Source organism: Dama dama, chromosome 10, assembly GCF_033118175.1.
Source record: "Dama dama isolate Ldn47 chromosome 10, ASM3311817v1, whole genome shotgun sequence".
Classification (NCBI taxonomy): Eukaryota; Metazoa; Chordata; class Mammalia; order Artiodactyla; family Cervidae; genus Dama; species Dama dama.
In genome coordinates, this window is record NC_083690.1 from 2,633,008 (window position 1) to 2,651,803 (window position 18,796).

Below are 18,796 nucleotides of genomic sequence, written 5' to 3' on the forward strand. Positions count from 1 at the left end.
GTGCTTCGATGCCTGCATTCAGGTGGCTCTGACGCCTGCTAAGGGGAGACCCCAGAGTGGACCTCCCGGCCAGCTGTCCTGACGCCCATCGCTGGGACACGGCCCCACCCCATCCCTCAGAGTCAGCCTCCTGCGCGCCAGGGAGAGAGGACCCCTCCTCCATCCTCCTCAGACTTTCAGAAGGGCACTTTGAGTCCCCTCCGACCCCCAAGCTCCGGTGTGCGGTCCCAACGGACCTGAGAGAACGAGGTGGAGACGCCAGCGTCATCAGAGTTGCCGCCACCGACGGGACAAGGGTTGTGGGCGAGCTGCGGAGACCTCAGGGTGAAAAAGGGGCAGAGGACAGTCCTACGCGGGGCCCGCGGGGAGTCGAGTGCCCGCCCCCACCCCGCCCCAGCCCCGCCCCGGCACCCCCACCTCCCTCCGACGCTCGCCCCGCCCCGCCTCCCAGCCTGCGCCCCGAGCCCCAGAGCGCAGCCCCGAGTCAAGAGCCAGCGCAGCGGGTGCGCGTCTCCCCGAGGGCCGCAGGCAGCGCCCCCCCCTGGTGAGTGCCGCGCCCCTGCCGCGCACCCCCGCCCCCGGCCCCCAGAGACCCGCTACCCTCTCCGCGAGTCTAACCGCCTGAGCGCAGCCTGCACCCTGGCCCTGGGTCGCTCGGCGCGCACCGCCCCGCAGCCGCCCTGTCTCCCGCTCCTCCACACCCCTCCCTCACGTGCGCCCCTGGAGTTCGCCGCCCGCTGCTCGGGGTCCCTCCCCGCCCCTCTTATCGGCTCCCCTCTCGGTCTCCCCCCCAAACCTGCCCTCGCTCGCCACCCTCGACCTGGAGTCAGGGCAGAAGCCTCGGGGAGTCAGGCCCGGCCCTCTCTGCCCTGAACCCGGACCTCCCAGCCTCCCCACGGTGGGCGCCGCTGCAGTGGGGCCTCCCAGGGTGGTCTGCGCAGCTGGAGGCTGTGGCTGGAGTAGGTGGGAGGTAGAAACTAGAGTGAGAGGGGGCGGCTGGGGCTAGGACTTCTGCGTGGGGAGACGGGCGGTGGTGGGCCAGGGCGCAGAGGGCCTGGTCCGGGGACTCACCCTGGACCGGTAGGCGGGGCGCGGGGTGCAGCCCTGGGAGCTGGAGGTGGGGACAGAACCCCAACATCTCCAGGGCTGTGGTGCTCTGGGCCCACACACCCCCTCCTCAGAAGGGAGTACATGGCCTGGAAGTTCGCCCGTGGGCCATCTCCCCGCCCGGGGTCCAGGTGGGGTCTGGCCTGCTGGCTCTGGCCTCCTGCCAGCCTGGGGCCCCAGAGAAGGCGAGGGCGAAGAGACACTGCTGCCCAAAGCGTGAGGCGATCTCGGGTGCTGCTGAGCCCCACCCGAGGAGATTGTGCTGCTGGGGGCAGCGGCCACTCGCGCGGAAGACTGGGAGCCTCCCGGGCAGACATGGTTGATGCCCCAGTGATGGTAAAGGCTGGTTCCCAGGAGACAGTGGCCAGGAATTCTGGGGGCAGGAGGTGGCCCTGGAGACTTCCCGAAGGGTGCGGAGGCCCCACAGAGACCCTGTTGCCACACGCGCACCTCAGGTCCCCTCGTGGGGGAGGGCGCCCCAGGCCAAGGCTGCCTTAAGGACAGATGGAGCGAGTTTAGGGGTGAGGACAGCGGTGGCCATCAGCTGCCCCCGTGAGCCAAGACCTCCCTGGGGAGGCAGGCCTCAGGGAGCCCCTTGGGTGGTGCTGGGGACTGTCCCTGTCCCACACAGGTGGGGACCCAGGAGCGCCAAGCTGCCGTCCCAGTGGGTTCCACAGCTGCCCCTGGGCGGCGGGGCCGGTTCCCTCCTGCTGACCGAAGACCATCTTAGCCTGTGAAGGGCTGGGCCCAGTGCTGGTCCTCCCCGGGGCATGGAGCACTGGCGCGCTGAGGTCCCCTCCCTGTCCCCAGGTCCTCGCGGAGGCTCTGACCCCTCTGCGGAGCCCAGGGCTGCTGGTGCTGGGCAGGAGATGCGGGCTGTTTGGGGCAGGCAGGTGGGAGCAGCTATTGAGCGCCCACTGCACGCGGATCCTGTGTCGGGACTCGTCTCCTCTGCTCCATGGCTTTGTACAAGTCTCTGTTACGGGAGCTGGCCCAGAGACGTGGTTCGACTTACCTGAGACCCCTCGGCCAGCATGTGGGCGGGGAGCTGGGGCAGGGGGGTGGGCTCTGTTCCCTAAGCCACAGCAGCAGTCCCTTCCTGGTGGGGGTCTGGGTCAGAAAGCCCCAGAGTTGGCCTGTGGTCCTTCTGCCACTGCCCTCCCCATTCCTTATCCAAGAGGAAAGGGCCGAGGGATGAGTCCCCATGAGGGTGTGATTCCTGTGACCAAGATTGCTGTCCCTGAATAGTGACTCTTGCAGAATTGGGCTCCAAGTGGCAGGCACGACAAGATCGACCTAATTTTGATCTTTGCTGCTCTGAAGTTTAACTCAGGCCTTGGGGTGCCTGGGGGTAGGGGGACCTGGCAATCTGCATGGGTCACCTTGGGTCCTGGGTGTCAGGAGCACCCGGCAGCTTCCTGAAGGCACTCATCTGATTCAGAATCAAACTCACATTCAGGCGCATTGAGCTCCTGCCCCACTCAGCCTTCTGAGAGCCCTTCCTTGAGTATTTTTGGAGGGAGGGTGTAGTCCCCAGGACTCTCTCCCCAGATGCCGACACAGTCCACCCCACCATCTCCAGACCAGAGTCTAGCATTCGCTCCCCAGCAGCACCTCAATGGAGCTTTAAACATTATTTTACATTTAATTTCTTTTTAAAACATGAGGAGGCCCTCTGTGCCCAGCCCTGGGGAACAGAGATCGGCAGGCCGACCCCCGCCCACCAGAGCACCACTGCCTTGGGTCCACTCTCTGGGTGTTGGGGGTGGCTCTCCTGCCAGCTGGATGCCAGTCCCGCCCACCCCTGCCCCCAGCTTGGAGCGCAGTCCAAGGGACCCCCAGCTTCGTCTTGAAATGCTTCGACCCCAGGAGCCTGTGTACACGTGTGCCAAGGCCCTTCAGTCATGTCCAACTCTTTGCGACCCCCTGGGCCAGAGCCCACCAGGCTCCTGTGTCCATGGGATTCTCCAGGCAAGAAGACTGCAGTGCGCTGCTGTGCCCTCCTCCAGGGGATCTTCCCAACCCAGGGATCAAACCAGCATCTCCTGTGTTGCAGGCGGATTCTTTTCCGCTGAGCCACTGGGAAGCCCCCACCCCCCTTCACCAGGAGCCTGCCTTAGCCTTTCTTAAACAGAGGTTTTGTCACACACCTCACATCCGGTCACAACGCACAGCCTGAGTGTTGGGGACCCGGACCACAAATCCTGCGAGACTCAGAGAAAGGTCTTTTTCCGCTTCCAGCTGGCCGGGGCCCTCCTCCAGGTGGGGGCTTCAGAGGGGACAGCGTTCGTCTCCCCTTGGCTCCTGGGACCCTCGCGGCTGGGGCCTACCGTCCTAAACCACTGCACTGCCCCAGGGTTTCTGTCCAGCCTCCCTGCCCACATTCTCCAGGGTTCTCGCTTCCTCCTTGACACTCTGTAGGTCACTCGGACACTGTTTCATCTTTACTTTATCCGCTCGGGACAGAGTTCGTCCCAGGTCAGTTCTGCAGGCGCCTCTGTGCCCTGACCTCTGCACCTGCTCTGATGGGGTCCCTCAGCCCCTCTTCCGATTCTGATTCTCTCTTCATCTGTGTCCAGACTTTTCTGGTTTTTTTTTTTTTTTTTTTTTTTTGTCCAAATGTTGATGTTTTTCACATCCAAGAGTTGTAATTTTCAAAAATAGACACTTGTTCATTTTACTTCTCAGAAGCCAAATTCATTTCAGAATATTTTTATCCATGCTTGGAGGATCCTAAACCTTTCCAAACGTATCTCAAGCACACTTGTTCATTTTCTTTTACATCACCTGAGCAAATCCACTGATCCACCTTTGCACTGCTGATTTTCCGGGTCGAATTTCCCAGTGGCCGTTAGCGTCCAGCCGTGGCGGCCGGTCAGGAGCAGAGAGTGTCTCCCTGCTGTTGCCAGTGTTGTTTATACTGCACCCCCTTGTCTACCAGATGTCACTCGCCTACCCCCCAAACCCAGGGCCCCCAGCCCAGGCCTGGCAGCCGCTGGGGATGCCCTTGGCACTGAGGTGACTGTGGGGGCACTGAGGGTCAGCTGACCCCAGCTGGTCATCACAGCCCTTTCCAGTTCCCTCAGGGCCTTGTCTGGGTCCCCTGGGGGCGCCTGGACCCCCATTCCGGCTGACGTGTCAGCGTCCATCTTCCCTTCCTCTTCTCCTTCTCGCAGAGGCAGTTCCTTTCTCGTGAGGATCACCATTTTTATGAACCATTTCAACGTACAGAAAAGTACCAGAGTGATATAGTGGATACACGTGTGCCCGTCACCGTGAGCTTCAGCTGCCACCTCCCCAGCCACGCCCTGGCTATTTCTCTACAAACCCATCACCCCTGAGTCATCCCCCGCATCCCCCTGCCCCACATTGCCCCCCCGACCACACACACAGACACACAGACACACAGACACACACACAGACACACACACAGACACACAGATACACACACAGACACACAGACACACACAGACACACACACAGACAGACACACACAGACACACAGACACACACACACACACACAGACATGCAGACACACACATGCAGACACACAGACACACACACAGACACACACAGATATACACAGAGACACACAGAGACACACACAGAGACACACACACAGATACACACACAGACACACACAGAGACACACAGACACACAGACACACACAGACACAGACACACACAGACACACAGACACACACACACACAGAGACACACACACAGACACACAGACACACACAGACACAGACACAGACACACAGACACACACAGACACACAACACACACACAGACACACAGAGACATACACAGACACACACACTGACACAGACACAGACACACAGACACACACACACAGACACAGACACACACACAGATACACACACACACACACAGACACACACACACACACACACAGACACACAGACACAGACACAGACACACAGACACACACACACACACACAGACATACACAGACACACACATAGACACACACACACAGTCACACACACAGACACACAGACACACACACACAGACACGCACACAGACACGCAGACACACACACACAGACACACACACAGACACACACAGACACACAGACACAGACACACACACACAGACACACAGACACAGACACACACACGCGTGCGTTTCTTCTGTCCCACAGCCCGGGCTGGAATCTGCCTCTGCCTGTCGTGTGTTACCTGTTCACGGGGTGGGTTCCTCACCGACCCACTCCCGCACAGGGTCCTCTGCCTGGGGCTACAGGCTGCCGTCCTGGGGCTGGGGGTGCGGGCCCCGCCCCAGAGCACGTGCAGCCCCGTCTCCAGTCATCTCCGTGGCCCAGGGGCGTCCGCGCTGTAGCGGCCAGCTGCTAGGGGCAGGGAGACCAGTTCCTCTTGGCCACATGGCCAGGCTCTGCTGGGTGACGCGGACACAGCTCCAGGAGCAGAGCCTCTGTAGCCTGAGGTCTTGCTTTTCAGCCACACGGAAGGCTGGGCACCTCTGGATGGTTCCAGAGGCCACCTGGAGTCCAGCTCTGGGGTCCCTCAGCAGAGTTGGCCTGGCGGGTGTCTCCGCATTCTGGTTTGCCTGTCTCCGCGCTCTGATTTGCCTGGGCTGGTGGTGCCAGGCTGCTGTCTCAGCCTCCTTGTCCCTCCCCTCCCACCTGTCCTGCGAGTCCCTGGGGAGGCGACTCCGAGGGTCCTCGGTCCGTTACCTGCGAGGTGAGGTATCTGTGCCCTCCCAGGACTCCGCGAGGGCAGCCTGGCTGAGCCTGGAAGGGCACCTCTGGGTGCAGAGGGCTGAAGGGACAGTCAAGTCTCTGGGGGCCACTGTGGAATCTCGGCTCCAGGGGTTGCCTGCCCGGTGCCTCCATGGCCGCCGACCCGCTGCTCCTTCCTTTCCAGGTTTGTTTTCCAAACAATTTGCTTAATGTGATTCCCAGCCCAGTTGAACATGAGTAATCGTGTTTACCCGCCGCCCCGGGGTAATCCCATGCGTCCTGGGCAGGTGGGGCGGGCGCAGGGGAGACGCCCTCAGCTCAGTCGCTCCGTATCCTTCCTTCTCTTGCAGCAGACGCCCCGGCGCTCTCACTCAGCCTGCCCTGCCCTCAGTGGCCGTGATGGAGCCTCTGTTCCCGGCCTCCCCGCTGACCAGCTGGAACACCTCCTCGGCGGTGCCTGGCGGCGGCGGCAACGAGAACGGGACGCTGGCGGGGCCGGGGCCCTCACCGGGCGCCCGGGCAGTGGTGGTACCGGTGCTCTACCTGCTGGTGTGTGCGGTTGGGCTAGGCGGCAACACGCTGGTCATCTACGTGGTCCTGCGCCATGCCAAGATGAAGACGGTCACCAACATCTACATCCTCAACCTGGCCGTGGCCGACGTGCTGCTCATGCTGGGGCTGCCCTTCGTGGCCACACAGAACGCCATCTCCTACTGGCCCTTCGGCCCCGTGCTGTGCCGTCTGGTCATGACGCTGGACGGCATCAACCAGTTCACCAGCATCTTCTGCCTGACAGTCATGAGCGTGGACCGCTACCTGGCCGTGGTCCACCCCATCCGCTCCGCCCGCTGGCGCCGCCCCCGGGTGGCCAAGCTGGCCAGCGCCGCGGTCTGGGCCTTCTCGCTGGTCATGTCGCTGCCGCTGGTGGTGTTTGCCGACATCCAGGAGGGCTGGAACACCTGCAATCTCAGCTGGCCAGAGCCCGTGGGGCTGTGGGGGGCTGTGTTCATCATCTACACGTCCGTGCTGGGCTTCTTCGGGCCGCTGCTTGTCATCTGCCTGTGCTACCTGCTCATCGTGGTGAAGCTGAAGGCGTCAGGTGTGCGCGTGGGCTCCACGCGGCGGCGCTCAGAGCGGAAGGTGACCCGCATGGTGGTGGTGGTGGTGCTGGTGTTTGCGGGCTGCTGGCTGCCCTTCTTCATCGTCAACATCGTCAACCTGGCCTTCGCGCTGCCCGAGGAGCCCGCCTCCGCCGGTGCCTACTTCTTCGTGGTTGTGCTGTCCTATGCCAACAGCTGTGCCAACCCCCTGCTCTATGGCTTCCTCTCTGACAACTTCCGCCAGAGCTTCCGGAAAGTTCTCTGCCTCCGCAAAGGCTATGGCGCTGGCGCCGAGGATGCGGATGCCACGGAGCCACGGCCGGGCCCGAGCGGCCGGCTGCAGGAGGCCACGATGCCCGTGCGCAACTGCAAGGCCAACGGGCTCATGCAGGCCAGCAAACTGTGAGTGCTGAGGCTGCGGGGGCAGAGGGGGCCTGGCAAGGCTGCGGGAACCCACAGCCACTTCTTCTGCCTTTCCTCCTGGAGTTGGGGGGCTGGAGCAGAAAAGGAGACTTAGCCAGACAGCAGCAGGCAGGGTGAACCACCTCCTAAGGCAAACAGCAGACTGGAGAGGCCGTGGGCACGTGCAAATGCTGGACCCCGGAGGAATTCAGCTTTCAGTCTGGTCTGGCTGGAATGGTCCTCTTCACCCCCAGGAACACCAGCTCATCCCACCCCCTCCACCCCCGGCCCCAGGCCTAAAACAAGTCCTAGAGAAGGTGCCTGGCAGCATTATTGGGGGAGGGCTGTGCTCCTAGGTGTCCGGGCCTCACTGTGATCACGGCTGGAAGGAGAAGAAGGACATGGGGGTCACTTGCCCACAGGCCCCGCTGAGACAGCCCTGCCCAGTGTCCCTCCCGCAGCCGGCATCCACAGCTGGACCAGAGGAGGAAGCAGAAACCAGGGGGGCGTGGGGAGCGGGCAGCACCGTACTGGGCAGGGGAGAGCCAGGGTCAGCGCTGCCGGGGCTTCGGCACGGACCCCAGACGGAGGCCAAGCCCTGGAAACAAGATCACATAATGAGGGCGCTTGTGTTTGACGACCGCTCCCTGAATAAATTAGAGAATAAATGTTTGACTCTTTCCCAGAGCAAACATTGTCCCTGGAGCCGATTGAAGCCGGTGCACATCAGAGCGGGCAGATCGCAGGCGGCTGGGGCAGGGCGGGCAGTGGGACACCCAGATAACAGTGAGGGGAGCGTCCACACCCGCAGAGAGGAGCCGCAGGACCAGGCTGGCAGGAGCAGGGTGTGGCTCCAAGGATTCGGGGAGGGGCGGGTGGAGGGCGGGAGCATCCAATCCTTCCATGGCTGCCGGGTGTGGGGAGTGGGCAGCTCGCCTGGGGCTCCTGTCCCCGACCCTGGGTGAGTGGGGTCCTGGCCGCCTCCTCTGCCCCAGCTTTAGTATCGGCTCCACCTGGGCTCCGCCTAGGAGGTGGAGGCTACAAACCCTGGTGTCAGTCACAGGGAGCTGGTGACCAAAGCCTCCCCGCCCAGCCCTAGGGGAGAGGCATCCCGTGCAGGGGTGGGTGCCTGGGAGAAACAAGTCCATTCGATCAGTCACCCCCCTCCGCCTGTCAGGTCACCACAGATGGATGCAAAGTCCATCTGTGACTTTGGGGAGCAAGCAGATGGCACGGAAATAGCTGCTCGGGTCAATTTCTCCCAATTGATTTGACATGGCGAGCTCCCTCCCGGGGCGGTGCAGATGCCAGAGTGCCTGTGAAGATGGTGTGTGTGGACATGCCTGTGTGTCCATGTGCCTGCTTCTGAGTGTGTGTGCATGTGTATACACTCATGTGAATGTGTGGGTGTGTATGCGTGTACATGTGCCTGCTTGTGGGTGTGATGCATGTGTGGACATGTGTGTACACATATGTGAATGTGTGTACATGTGCGTGTACATGTGCGAACGTGTGTGAACTCGTGTGTACACGTGTGTGTGCCTGTATGTGTGCACGTGTGCACACATGTGTGAATGTGTGCACGCGCCTGCTTGTGGGTACCTGTGTAATGCATGTGTAGACATGTATGTACCTATGTGTACATGAATATGTGTGCCTGTGTGTACACATTTGCGAGTGTGTGTGTACACATGTATGGATGTGTGCACCTGTTTGTGCACATGTATGAATGTGTGCCTGTGTGTGCACGTGTGAATGTGTGTGTCTGTGTGTACACATAGGTGAATGTATGTGACTGTGTGTGCACACATGTGAATGTACCTGTGTGTGCACATGTGAATGTGTGTGCCTGTGTGTGCCCAGGCCCGATGGACTCCGCAGGTGGAGGAAGAGATGCCAGGTGGCCTGTAGGCCCTGGGTCTGGGTGGGAGCTGGTGGCCAGGCTTGGCCAGTGTGAACAGTCCCTAAAGCCCTGGATGGGGGCCACTGAACAGGAGAGAGTGAGCACCTGGGCACCCCTGAGGGCCTGTCGAGGTGCGGGGACAGGAGTGTCCCAGAAGGAGATGAGCCCACAGAGCCGTGGACATGGCACAGTGGGTGTGGGGATGCAGCCTGGCCCATCCGCTGCCCTCCACGCCCAGCACAGGCTGGGGACAGCTGCAGGGGCCACAGAGCACCACACTGCTTGCAGGTCTTGGGGCCCCAGGCTCCAAGCAGGGTGGGGAGGGCAGAGCAAACACCCTCAGTGGAGGGGGTGACCTGCTTTACTGTCTCTCTCTCCGCATCGATGGGTTTTATTGGCCGCTGGGCTCCAGTGGCTCCCAGAGTGACCTTGCTCAGGAAATCCGGCCCGCAGGACAGGGTGAGGCCGCCTCCGGGATCAGGATGGGCTGAGGGGTGGCTATTTGCCAGGCAGGGGGGGTGCGGGATGGCGGGGGACCGTGGTGCAGCCCCCAAGGGCAGAGCCCGTGCTGTGGCCCACCCTGGGGGCTGAGAGCGGGCGCCCCTGGAGGGGTCAGCGGGGCCCATCCTGGGGTGTGTCGGGACAGGAGGTGGGTAAATACCAAGAAGAGCTTCCCACCGAGTCTGGGGGCTGAGAGCTGGGATGCCCTTTGTGGGTGTCAGAGAGCAGACTGACTGAGAATAGGGTCTTTGCTGGTCACCTGTCAGGGCCGCCGTGGAGCCTGGGACCTCAAGGACTGGGGGGGCTGAGGCCCTGCAGAGACCACTGAGGCTGTGACCCGCTCCCCCTCCCAGCCTGCGGGGCTCCAGCCCCAGCCTGCCGCCTGCTCTCCCTGCTGTCCTGGCTGCTCAGGACTGGTCCGGCCACTGTGAGCCTCTGTCCAGGTGGAGTCCTCACCTTGAAGGTCCAGCAACTATCCAGGAACCTGAGGGGGTCCCCATCACTACCCCCCGCCCTGGACTCTCAGGCTCACCCCTCCCCACTCACTAGGCTGCACATCCGGCTGTGGCGGTGACAGGTGTGCATTTGTTGTATCTGCGCTGACGGGGGTCTGGGGGCTCCATCTGGGTGCCTGCGTGGGTCCTGACCAATGTGGGGGGGAGGGTCTCCATCCAAGCAAACCCCCTCCCTGGCTCCTGCCTCTGGGGAGGGAGCTTGAGTCCTCTTCTCAGCCGTCTCTTCTCTGACCTCTGCACACACGGCAAACCGTGGCCATGGTCTGGGTGTGGGCCACCAGGCCTGTGGGTACAGGGGTGGGGGCACCACAGGAGGGGAGGGGCATGGCCATCCACAGGGGCTGGCTGTCCAGGTGAAGGAAACTGACCGTGGGGCAGTGGGGACTGGCCCGATTCCCTTCTGCTCTGCACCCCCGAGTGTCTACTGTGCCCCCACGTGTCCCCCCTCCCCCCATGCCCAGGAAACAGGCGGCCCCATTGCTCAGTTTGAGGAGGGTTTAATGAAAGGACGTTTGCAGAGTGGACCCAGGGTCCTCCTATGGCCAAGGGCAGCAGCCATTCTGGGGGCTGAGGGCCCGTCCTCTCCCCCTCACCCACGTGGCCCATGGGGATCCATGTTCTGGTGGTCATCAGGCCTGAAAGGGTGGGCAGAGGAAGGGTCAGCTTCCAGAGTCCCTTGACTTCTCCCCATTTGGAACCCAGGACCCACCCTCCCAGCTGAGCCCCCAGGGGCCACGCCGAGGGGTCCCTGGCTCCAGGCAGGGGTCCAGTGGGTGCAGGTGTCACGAGAGGGGCCAAGGCTCCCAGGAGCTGTGCTGTGGCCCCTCGGCCCCCTGGACAGTGCACCTGTCTGCCCGTGCATCCTCTGGAGGCCCTGCCCAGAGGAGGGACACAGATGATGGTGATGACCGGGCAACTTGGAAAGGAGACTCTCTGGATGGACACCCTTGAACACCCTAAATGATGCTGAGTTGTTCACTTTTCCAGCTTCCCTGCTGGCTCAGCTGGTAAAGAAACCGCCTGCAATGCGGGAGACCTGGGTTCGATCCCTGGGTTGGGAAGATCCCCTGGAGAAGGGAAACTCCAGTATTCTGGCCTGGAGAATTCCATGAACTGTGTAGTCCATGGGGACGCAAAGAATCAGACACGACTGAGCGACTTTCACTTTGTTCATTTTAAAATGGTGCATTTTATGGTTTATGACTTTCACCCAAATTCTAAAAATGGATGTTTTGCTGGAATTCCACCAAACGGAGAAAAACTGAGACAGGAAACGGCTTCCATAGGATTCCGCCTCTGGGCTGCCCTGTGTTCTGGTCATTTCCAGCTCTCTTCCCCGGGGCAGGTGCACCCTGGTCCCCCCACCCCACCCCAGGCTGCCGTGCGGTGCTTCGAGGAGGCTGTTCACCCTCTCGTCTCCTGAGCGAGCCGCGCGGGCACAGATTCCCGAGTCTGGAGCTTCTCATCACTTTGTGGACATGACGCCTTCCCCTCACCCCACCTGTTCTCAGTCGTGGGTTTTCACTAAGCCGGGGGTGGGGGGAGGCAGGCCTTGCCGCCCATCCTGCACCCACCTGTGGTGTTCCTGGTGTGTCCCGGGCACGGAGGCTCTGACCAGCAGCCTCCACGGGGTTCTTGCTCGCACTCAGGGGAGCCACTACTTGGCCCCTGTTCTCTGAGGGCAGGGGTGGCCTTTACTTTGGAATTGATTGACACCATCTGTTTGGTCTGCTCTGCCCTCTGGGCCAGCAAGAGGAGCAGGGCTGTCCCGGGGGCTCAGTGGAGCCGCCCCAGTGCCTCTGGTCCAGGCCCCGTGGATGGAGTGAGGTGAGAGGGAGGCCCAGCAGGCAGCGGGTCCGCAGATTTCATGGGGATGCCCCCCAGCCCTGCACCCTCAGGGCCCAGTGCACCCCAGGGCCAGACGGGGAGCCCGAGAGAGCCAGCTTTGCCTGGGCTGCTGGACTGGGCGGCCCTCCCGCCCCCACCCGGCCAGGCTGGCCTGCTGCACTCGCGGGCAGGGTCCCAGTTGGGGGCAGGGAGTCCAGACCTGGGAGGATAGAGGGAGGTCCTTCCACCCCTCATGCTCCGGTGCGGGTGCCTTTATCTCTGCCGTGGGACCCCCCCCTCAGCCCCCGCGGTCCCTCTGAGCACTCCTGATGCCCTGCTGGTTGCCAGGCACCCTGGGCGTGTCCAGCTATTCCAGCCATAAAAAGACCCAGGCCAAAGGGCCAAAGTGCAGCCTGAGGCTCCTCGCCCCAAGTCAGCATCACTGGCAGGGGCGTCGGTGGTACCGAGCAGGTCTCGGGAGGGGCCGGGGAGCAGTCCAGGGCCGCCCTCTGGCACCCCACGGGCTCTTCCAGCACCCTCTAGTCTCAATGGGGTCGGGCTCACCAGTCCAGGGTGCCCCACTCAGCTCCCAAACCCTCGGCTACAGCAAGCCCCCTGGAGTCCTGCTGCCCCCTGCCCTGTGCCACGGCCAGGCCCAGCTGGGCCTTGGGGTTCCTGGGGGCGGGCATCGCTGTGAACCCTGCCCCCCATGCTCTGCATCTTGGGGTACAGACCCTGCTTGTGCTGAGGGTTTGGCGTCACAGCCCCGCCCAGGCCTGAGCTCATGGACCCAGGCCTCTGAGTCCCAGCTTCCTCCTGGGATGTCCCTGTCCGCTGGTGCGCTGGTTGTAAGGCCTGCATGGGATGCAAGGGCCTCATACCTGGGACCCCAGGAGCCCCCGATCCTGGTCCAGAGCTGGCCCGAACGCCAGCCTCAGAGGGGGGACTGTCACAGCCCTTGAAGGCCCTGCGGAAGGCTGCCGCTGGAAGCCCCCTCTCCCTGCAGACTCGGAGTCCCAGTAGCCCCTCTCCAGTGGGGGCCCTCCCCTCCCCCCATCCCAGGCCACACTAGAGGAGTCAGCCCTGTTTGAGGGGGATCCAGCTCCCAGCATCACACACACGTGGAGGTCTACACGCCCTCGCTGGACCTCAAAATCTCCACCTGTCCAGGATGCCCTGGCCTGGGAGGGTGGGCCCTGCTGCCCACGGGTGTGTGTGGACGCTCCTGGCTCCAGCCTCACACAGGGCGGATGTTTCTGAGGGTCATGGGGTTCCGTGCAGCAGGGGAGGGCGCCGTGCTCCCAGCCGTGCCTCCTCCCCACGCGCGGGGACGAGGGGCTCCCACCCCCTCTCCACGCCCCCAGTCGATAACCATGGTCTGGGGAGGTCTGCCAGAGACCATCTCAGGATGGGCTGGGTTCCTGGGGTGGGGCGGGGGGCCGTGATGAGGAGACAGGACCCGACATGCAGTGTTCTGTGGTCTCAGGGCCCCAGGGTGGAGGCCCCGGCCTATTCATCACCCAGCAGCCCCAGCAGGCTTGGCCTGGCCAGCCTGCAGCTCCAGCCACATCTGCCTGGCCCGGGACCTCAGCCAGCATGCTGGGCTCTGGTGGCTCCAGACACTGCTTCTGCCAGGGCCCCGGCCACCTCACCAGCTCAGCATCCTCACTTGGGCAGAGTGGTCACAGGAGGGGAGGCCGGGGAGGGCCCAGAGAGGAGGCAGCGGGTGGTGGGGCCACAGAGGCCGGACAGAAGGTCCCAGAATGGCCAGAGGACACGTGGCAGGAAAGGAACAGGCTCAGAGCGGACCCGAGGGCGGGGCAGCCTGGTGGCTCCTCCTGCGGGGTGGACGAGGCCTCTAGTGGAGAAAGCTGGGCCAGTCCACACACGCCTGCCTGCAGGGACGGGGCCAGCCTGCTCTCTGCGGGTCCCTGCCAGGCCCAGCTTCAGCATGTGGAAGTGGGAGGTGATACCCCAGGGGTCTGGGGCTCCCTGGGCTCAGGCAAGCATCCTCCTCCCAGCCCACTCAAGACAGACCCGGGGATGCCGCAAGCCCCAGAAAATAGACCCACCGGGGCTGGCAGTGTGTTCACCCAGGCTGAGGCCTGTCCTGGCTTGGCCGGCACCCACCTACTCCACGTCATTGGTCCCGTGGCCTCTGCTGCCCTGAGCACCCTGGAATTCAGCACGCTCCACCCCTCCCCCGGAGCCTCACCAGCATCCAGCCCAGCACTCAGTAGGCGCTTTGTAATTCTCTCACAGCGCGGGGGCCTGGCACAGCCTTTATAAGCGGAAAGGGAACCCGACCAGGAGTGCAAGCTCCTTAGCAGAGGAAGGTGCCCCGCCCCCAACCCCGCCCGCTGCGAGCCCGGAACGCAGTCTGCTCCGGAATCTCTTGCTGGGACCCCTCGGTTGGGGTCTGTGTCTAGCAGGTCTGGTGGGTCTGTCTTGCTCCTGCTGGGGCCATGCTCAGCTCAGCGTGTGCACGCAGGCGGCGCTCAATCACAGCTGGCCCCACTCCTGGGCAGGGGGCTTGGGAGGGTGGGCCCTGGGGGCTGGTGGCGCCGGGCCGTCAGAGCTCGGCGTCCGGCTTGACCAGGTGGCCGCTGAAGGTGATGTAGAGGTCGCCGCGCTCACCGAAGATGGCGTTGTCGCGGTCGCGCTGGAACATGCGCACCCAGACGGCGTCGCCCGCGGCCAGCGGCAGCAGCAGGCTCTGCGCCTGCATCACGCTGCGCTCGCTGGGCTGCGCGTACAGCACGGCGGCCGCGTGCGCGTTGCGCATGATGTGCAGGTAGGTCTCCTTGTAGTTCCAGGTGTGCACGTTGAGGCTCAGGAAATAGACGCCGGGCGCGGTGCAGAGGAAGCGGCCGGAGGCCAGGTCGAAGGCGCCGTCCAGGTTGACCAGCTCCATGTCGAAGGTCACCGCCTGGAGGGCGTCGGCGCTGTGCAGCCCCTCCCGTCGGCCCACCGAGAAGGCCGCGTAGGCGCGCGTGCACTGGGCGCCAGGCAGCCCTGCCTGCCCCTTCTGGCCCTTGTGGCCCCGGAGGCCCCGGGAGCCCGGTGGGCCCTCCTTCCCACTCCTGCCAGAGTGACCTCTGATCCCGGCCTCACCCTTCTCACCTGCCGGGGAGGGGCAGGGGGTGAGCAGAAGCCCCTGGTCAAGGCTCCCAGGGTCAGATTCTCTGGCCACGTGGCCCTGCAAGTGACCTCACCTCTGTGGGCCTCTGTCTCCTCTCTCGGAGGGGCGCTAACCCACCCTCCAAGGGGCAAAGAGAAAGAAGCCACACCCTGAGGGCCTGGCTGTTCTGGGGTCTGTGCTGACGGTCATGCAGGGCCAGGGGGGTCAGGCAGCTGCCAGAGGAAGGGTCTGAACTGGGCTTTGAAGGAAGCGAGCGCTGGGGTTCAAGCTCGGTGCAGCCCCCAGGGTGTGGGCCTCCCAGTGCCCCGCCTCTCTCGCCCTCAGAGGGGACCCAGGCCCCTTCCCCTCCCCTCGGGGGTAGGGCTGAGGGTAGCCTCAGGCCCCCTGTCCACAGCCCCTTCCCCGGGACACCCTCTGCCCACCCGGGGGGCGGCCGTGGGGAGCAGGCCCCCGTCCATTGTCCCCTCGGGGCCCCCTCCTTCCCAGAGCCCACCCTGGGCCCTGTCCCTCCCCTCAGCACAGGTGTCCCTGTAAGGCCGGGGGCGGGGGTGGCCGCCCCTCTGGGGATGCTCACCTTTGAGGATCGAGATGTCGATGGTGGGCTGCAGGCGGGGCAGCCGCGCCCATGGGTCCCCGTCGCTCACGTGGGCGCCTGGGCCGGGGGCGGCGGGGGGCCAGGCTGGACGGCAGCACTGCACGCATGGCCGGCGGGGCAGCCCCAGGCCACGCCAGGCCCCAGCAGGCAGTGCCAGGAGCAGCAGGAGGGCAGGGGCCACCATCCGGGCCAGGGCCTGGGGCCGGGCAGGAAGTGGGGAGGAGGGTGGGAGAGGAAGGCTGGGAGTGGAGGGCTCGCCCTGCTGAGCCCCCAGTGCCCCCCACGGCAGCCTGGCAGCGCCCCTGTGCGGGGGAGATGACGGGGGGCCCAGGGAGCCTCCTGGATGGGGAGGGATAGCTGGGACCCCTCAAAGAGGCTATGGTCCCAGAGACCGCAGAGAGCGTCTGGTCAGCCCCTCCTGGACTCTCATCCCGCCCTGACACTGCTGATGGGTCCCTGCCCGGGACTGAGACTCCTCCCTGACACAGCCTGGGGGCCACCACTGCTGGGAGGGCCCCACACCGCCCTCCCCGAGCCCTAGCAAGCGCCGAGGCGGCCGCCCGTTGGATCTGGCACTTCCTGGGCACTGCTCCCTGCTCATGCCCCTCCCTCCCCGAGGCCTTAGTTCTGGGTGGCAGCGGGCACCCTCAGTGCCTGCAGCTGGGGAGTCCAGGTCCCCCAAAGCCCCCGTGGCCAGAGACCCCCCCACCCGGCAGATGCAGGGGGCACTGAGTGGGGAAGCAGTCCCCCAAGCCCCGCTCACCGTGGCTGGCCAGAGCCCTCCAGGAGGGGCTCCTTCAGGGAAGGGTATGCCCCCCAACCCATACCCCACACTCCGGGCAGCCCGGCCCCAGGCCCGTGTTGGGTGGGGCCCGACATGAGGCAGTTTCTGCCGGGCTGCATTGCTGGGCAGAGGGGACACGTGCATCCTGACCCCCCAGGAGGAGGGAGGTAACCGGGGAGGCTGCCCCAGCCCCCACCCAGCTGTACAGAAGCTGGTCTTTAATCCCTGCCAGCTCTGAGCCTCCGGCCTCCACGTCCCCTCCCTCGGGAGACCCTGCCTAACCCTGGGCCGATCGGTGCCAGGTGGAGCCACACTTTCCAGCTGCTGGGGGCCCTGGGTGAGCTCCATAGGGGCCTGGGCCTCAGTTTTCCTGGCAAATGGACTCTGCCTACCCTGATCTCCCAAGGGCTGCATCCAAGAGGCTCAGGCAGGGTTGGTCTCTTGCAAGGGCAGGTGTGTGAGATTGGGGTCCTCACTCTTCCCTGTACCCTAGCCATCCTGAGCAAATACCCAGGCCCCCTCTTCCAGGAAGCCCTCAGGACTGTAGCCCAGGATGAGGGCCTTCCTCTCACATAGCCTGAGACCCACTCCCAGGCTGAGCCTTCCCGGCAGGTGGGACCCCTTCTCTCTACCACCTCCTTCTCAAACCTCGCAGACCCTCACCCAACCCCTGAGCCACATTGGACCCTGCAGGACTCTCCCGGACCCCTCCCATGGAGGAAAAGGACCGGCGTGGGTGTCTCCTGGGCAGCCACCCCCGCAGGCAGGCCTGTGCTGCTGGGGCCTCTACCCCAGGCCCTGCTCAAGGTTGCTGTGAAGACCCCCACCCACCCCCACCCCCCTGTTACCATTTCACGACCGGGTGTTGCTGCCTGCCTGGCGGTCTCCGGCGTCTCTGCGCAGCGGCCAGTGAAAGAGCCCTTTCATGCCCACCCCAGGCACCCGTGGCTTCCCTCTGGGCCATCCAAGACCAACAGGCCTCGGGCCAGCTTCCGAGCTCCCGGCAGGAGGCTCATGGGGCCCCGTTGCCCGCCGCCCGGCCTGCCACCTGCCGCAGCCCCGCCTGGGGGGCTCTGGGGACCTCCCCCAGCCCTGTTGTGGCGGGGCTTGGGGGCCTGGGGTGGCTGGGACTGTGGGGCTGGCTGCTATCCGGGGTGCGGTGACTTAGGGGGAGTCGGGGAGGCTGGAGCAGTGGCTGAGTGGAGACAGACCCCTCGCCGGCGCCCATCGCTGGCTGGACCGTGGGGGCTGGGCCTGGCAGGTGGCGCTGGGGGTGGGGGCAGCATCTGGCCAGGCCGTGGTGTCTGCCCCCACCTTCCACCACACCGTGCCCGGGCCCTGGTGCCCAGCGGAGTGAGAGGCCTGCTGTGATACCCTGTCGGGGGCCCTTGACAGTAGCCCAGCCTTTCAGGGGATGAGGGTTATGTCCCTGTGATGCCAGCCCCCTCCGGCAGGAATGACTCATAGGGCGCCCTGAGCAGTGGTAGGTGGGGGCTGTGACTACACCAGGACCTGGCCTCATGCTTGCTTGGGCCTGAGCAGCTGGACACTGGGCCCCGGGCAGTGCCTGACGCCTCGGCCTCTGAACATGAGGCCATGTGACTCCCTGAGAAGCATCCCCCCGCCCACCGCCACACCAAGCCAGGCTGCCTGGCGGCGGGGCACCGCCGTGGCCTGGGGAGCCGGGGCTGCCTTCCGGGATGCAGGCTGCGGGCATCTGGGGCTGGCTTGCTGGGTGGTGAGCAGACCTGGTGAGGGCTGTGGTCAGGGGAGCCTGCCAGCTGGAGCCGGTTCCCGGATGTCCCCGGCCCCTGGAGGTGAGGGTTCACACTGCAGCAGTGCCCAGCCGTCCCCACACCTTGTCCTTGTATGAACAAGCTCTGCTGGATTCCAGATGTGGGTGGCCTGGACAGAGGCCTCTCTGCAGACGCCACCCACTCCCGACCCAGGGCTGGGCTAACCCAGGCTCCGGCTGGTGCTGCTGGGCCCAGAGGTGGGCCAGGGGCTCCTCTCTGCCCGCTCCACTTTCATCTTGGGGGTTCCTGGGGCACCCAGAGAGAGGTGGACGCCCGGGTTCCACTGCTCACGGTGTCCAACCTCGTTTCCCCATCTGTAAAGTGGGCACCGTGGACTCAGCAGTGGCCAGTGTGTCCCCGGGCTTCAGCCACCCTCAGGGCCCTGGTGTCCCCTGC

The 18,796-nt window shown here is 64.3% G+C and overlaps 2 protein-coding genes across 2 annotated transcripts; one reads left to right on the top strand and one right to left on the bottom strand.

Moving 5' to 3' along the window:
* Positions 1-505: 505 nt before the first annotated feature.
* Positions 506-7,928, top strand: SSTR5 (somatostatin receptor 5). The gene is made up of 2 exons (XM_061153913.1): positions 506-544; positions 6,186-7,928. The coding sequence occupies exon 2, from the start codon at positions 6,235-6,237 to the stop codon at positions 7,339-7,341; it is 1,107 nt and encodes a 368-aa protein (XP_061009896.1). The 5' UTR covers positions 506-544; positions 6,186-6,234; the 3' UTR covers positions 7,342-7,928.
* A 6,727-nt stretch (positions 7,929-14,655) lies between these two features.
* C1QTNF8 (C1q and TNF related 8) lies at positions 14,656-16,004 on the bottom strand. Its single transcript, XM_061153912.1, has 2 exons — positions 15,800-16,004; positions 14,656-15,206 (listed from the first exon to the last, which is right to left on the bottom strand). Exons 1-2 carry the CDS (start codon positions 16,002-16,004, stop codon positions 14,656-14,658), a joined length of 756 nt encoding a protein of 251 aa, XP_061009895.1.
* Positions 16,005-18,796: the final 2,792 nt, after the last annotated feature.

What these genes read in the sequence shown, in the direction of transcription:
- SSTR5 (XM_061153913.1), top strand. Translation starts at nt 6,235, where the DNA reads ATGGAGCCTCTGTTCCCGGCCTCCCCGCTGACCAGCTGGAACACCTCC.
- C1QTNF8 (XM_061153912.1), bottom strand. Translation starts at nt 16,004, where the DNA reads ATGGTGGCCCCTGCCCTCCTGCTGCTCCTGGCACTGCCTGCTGGGGCC. An exon ending in CGACATCTCGATCCTCAAAG is followed by an intron (nt 15,207 to 15,799) that starts GTGAGCATCCCC and finishes CCTCCCCGGCAG; the next exon opens with GTGAGAAGGGTGAGGCCGGG.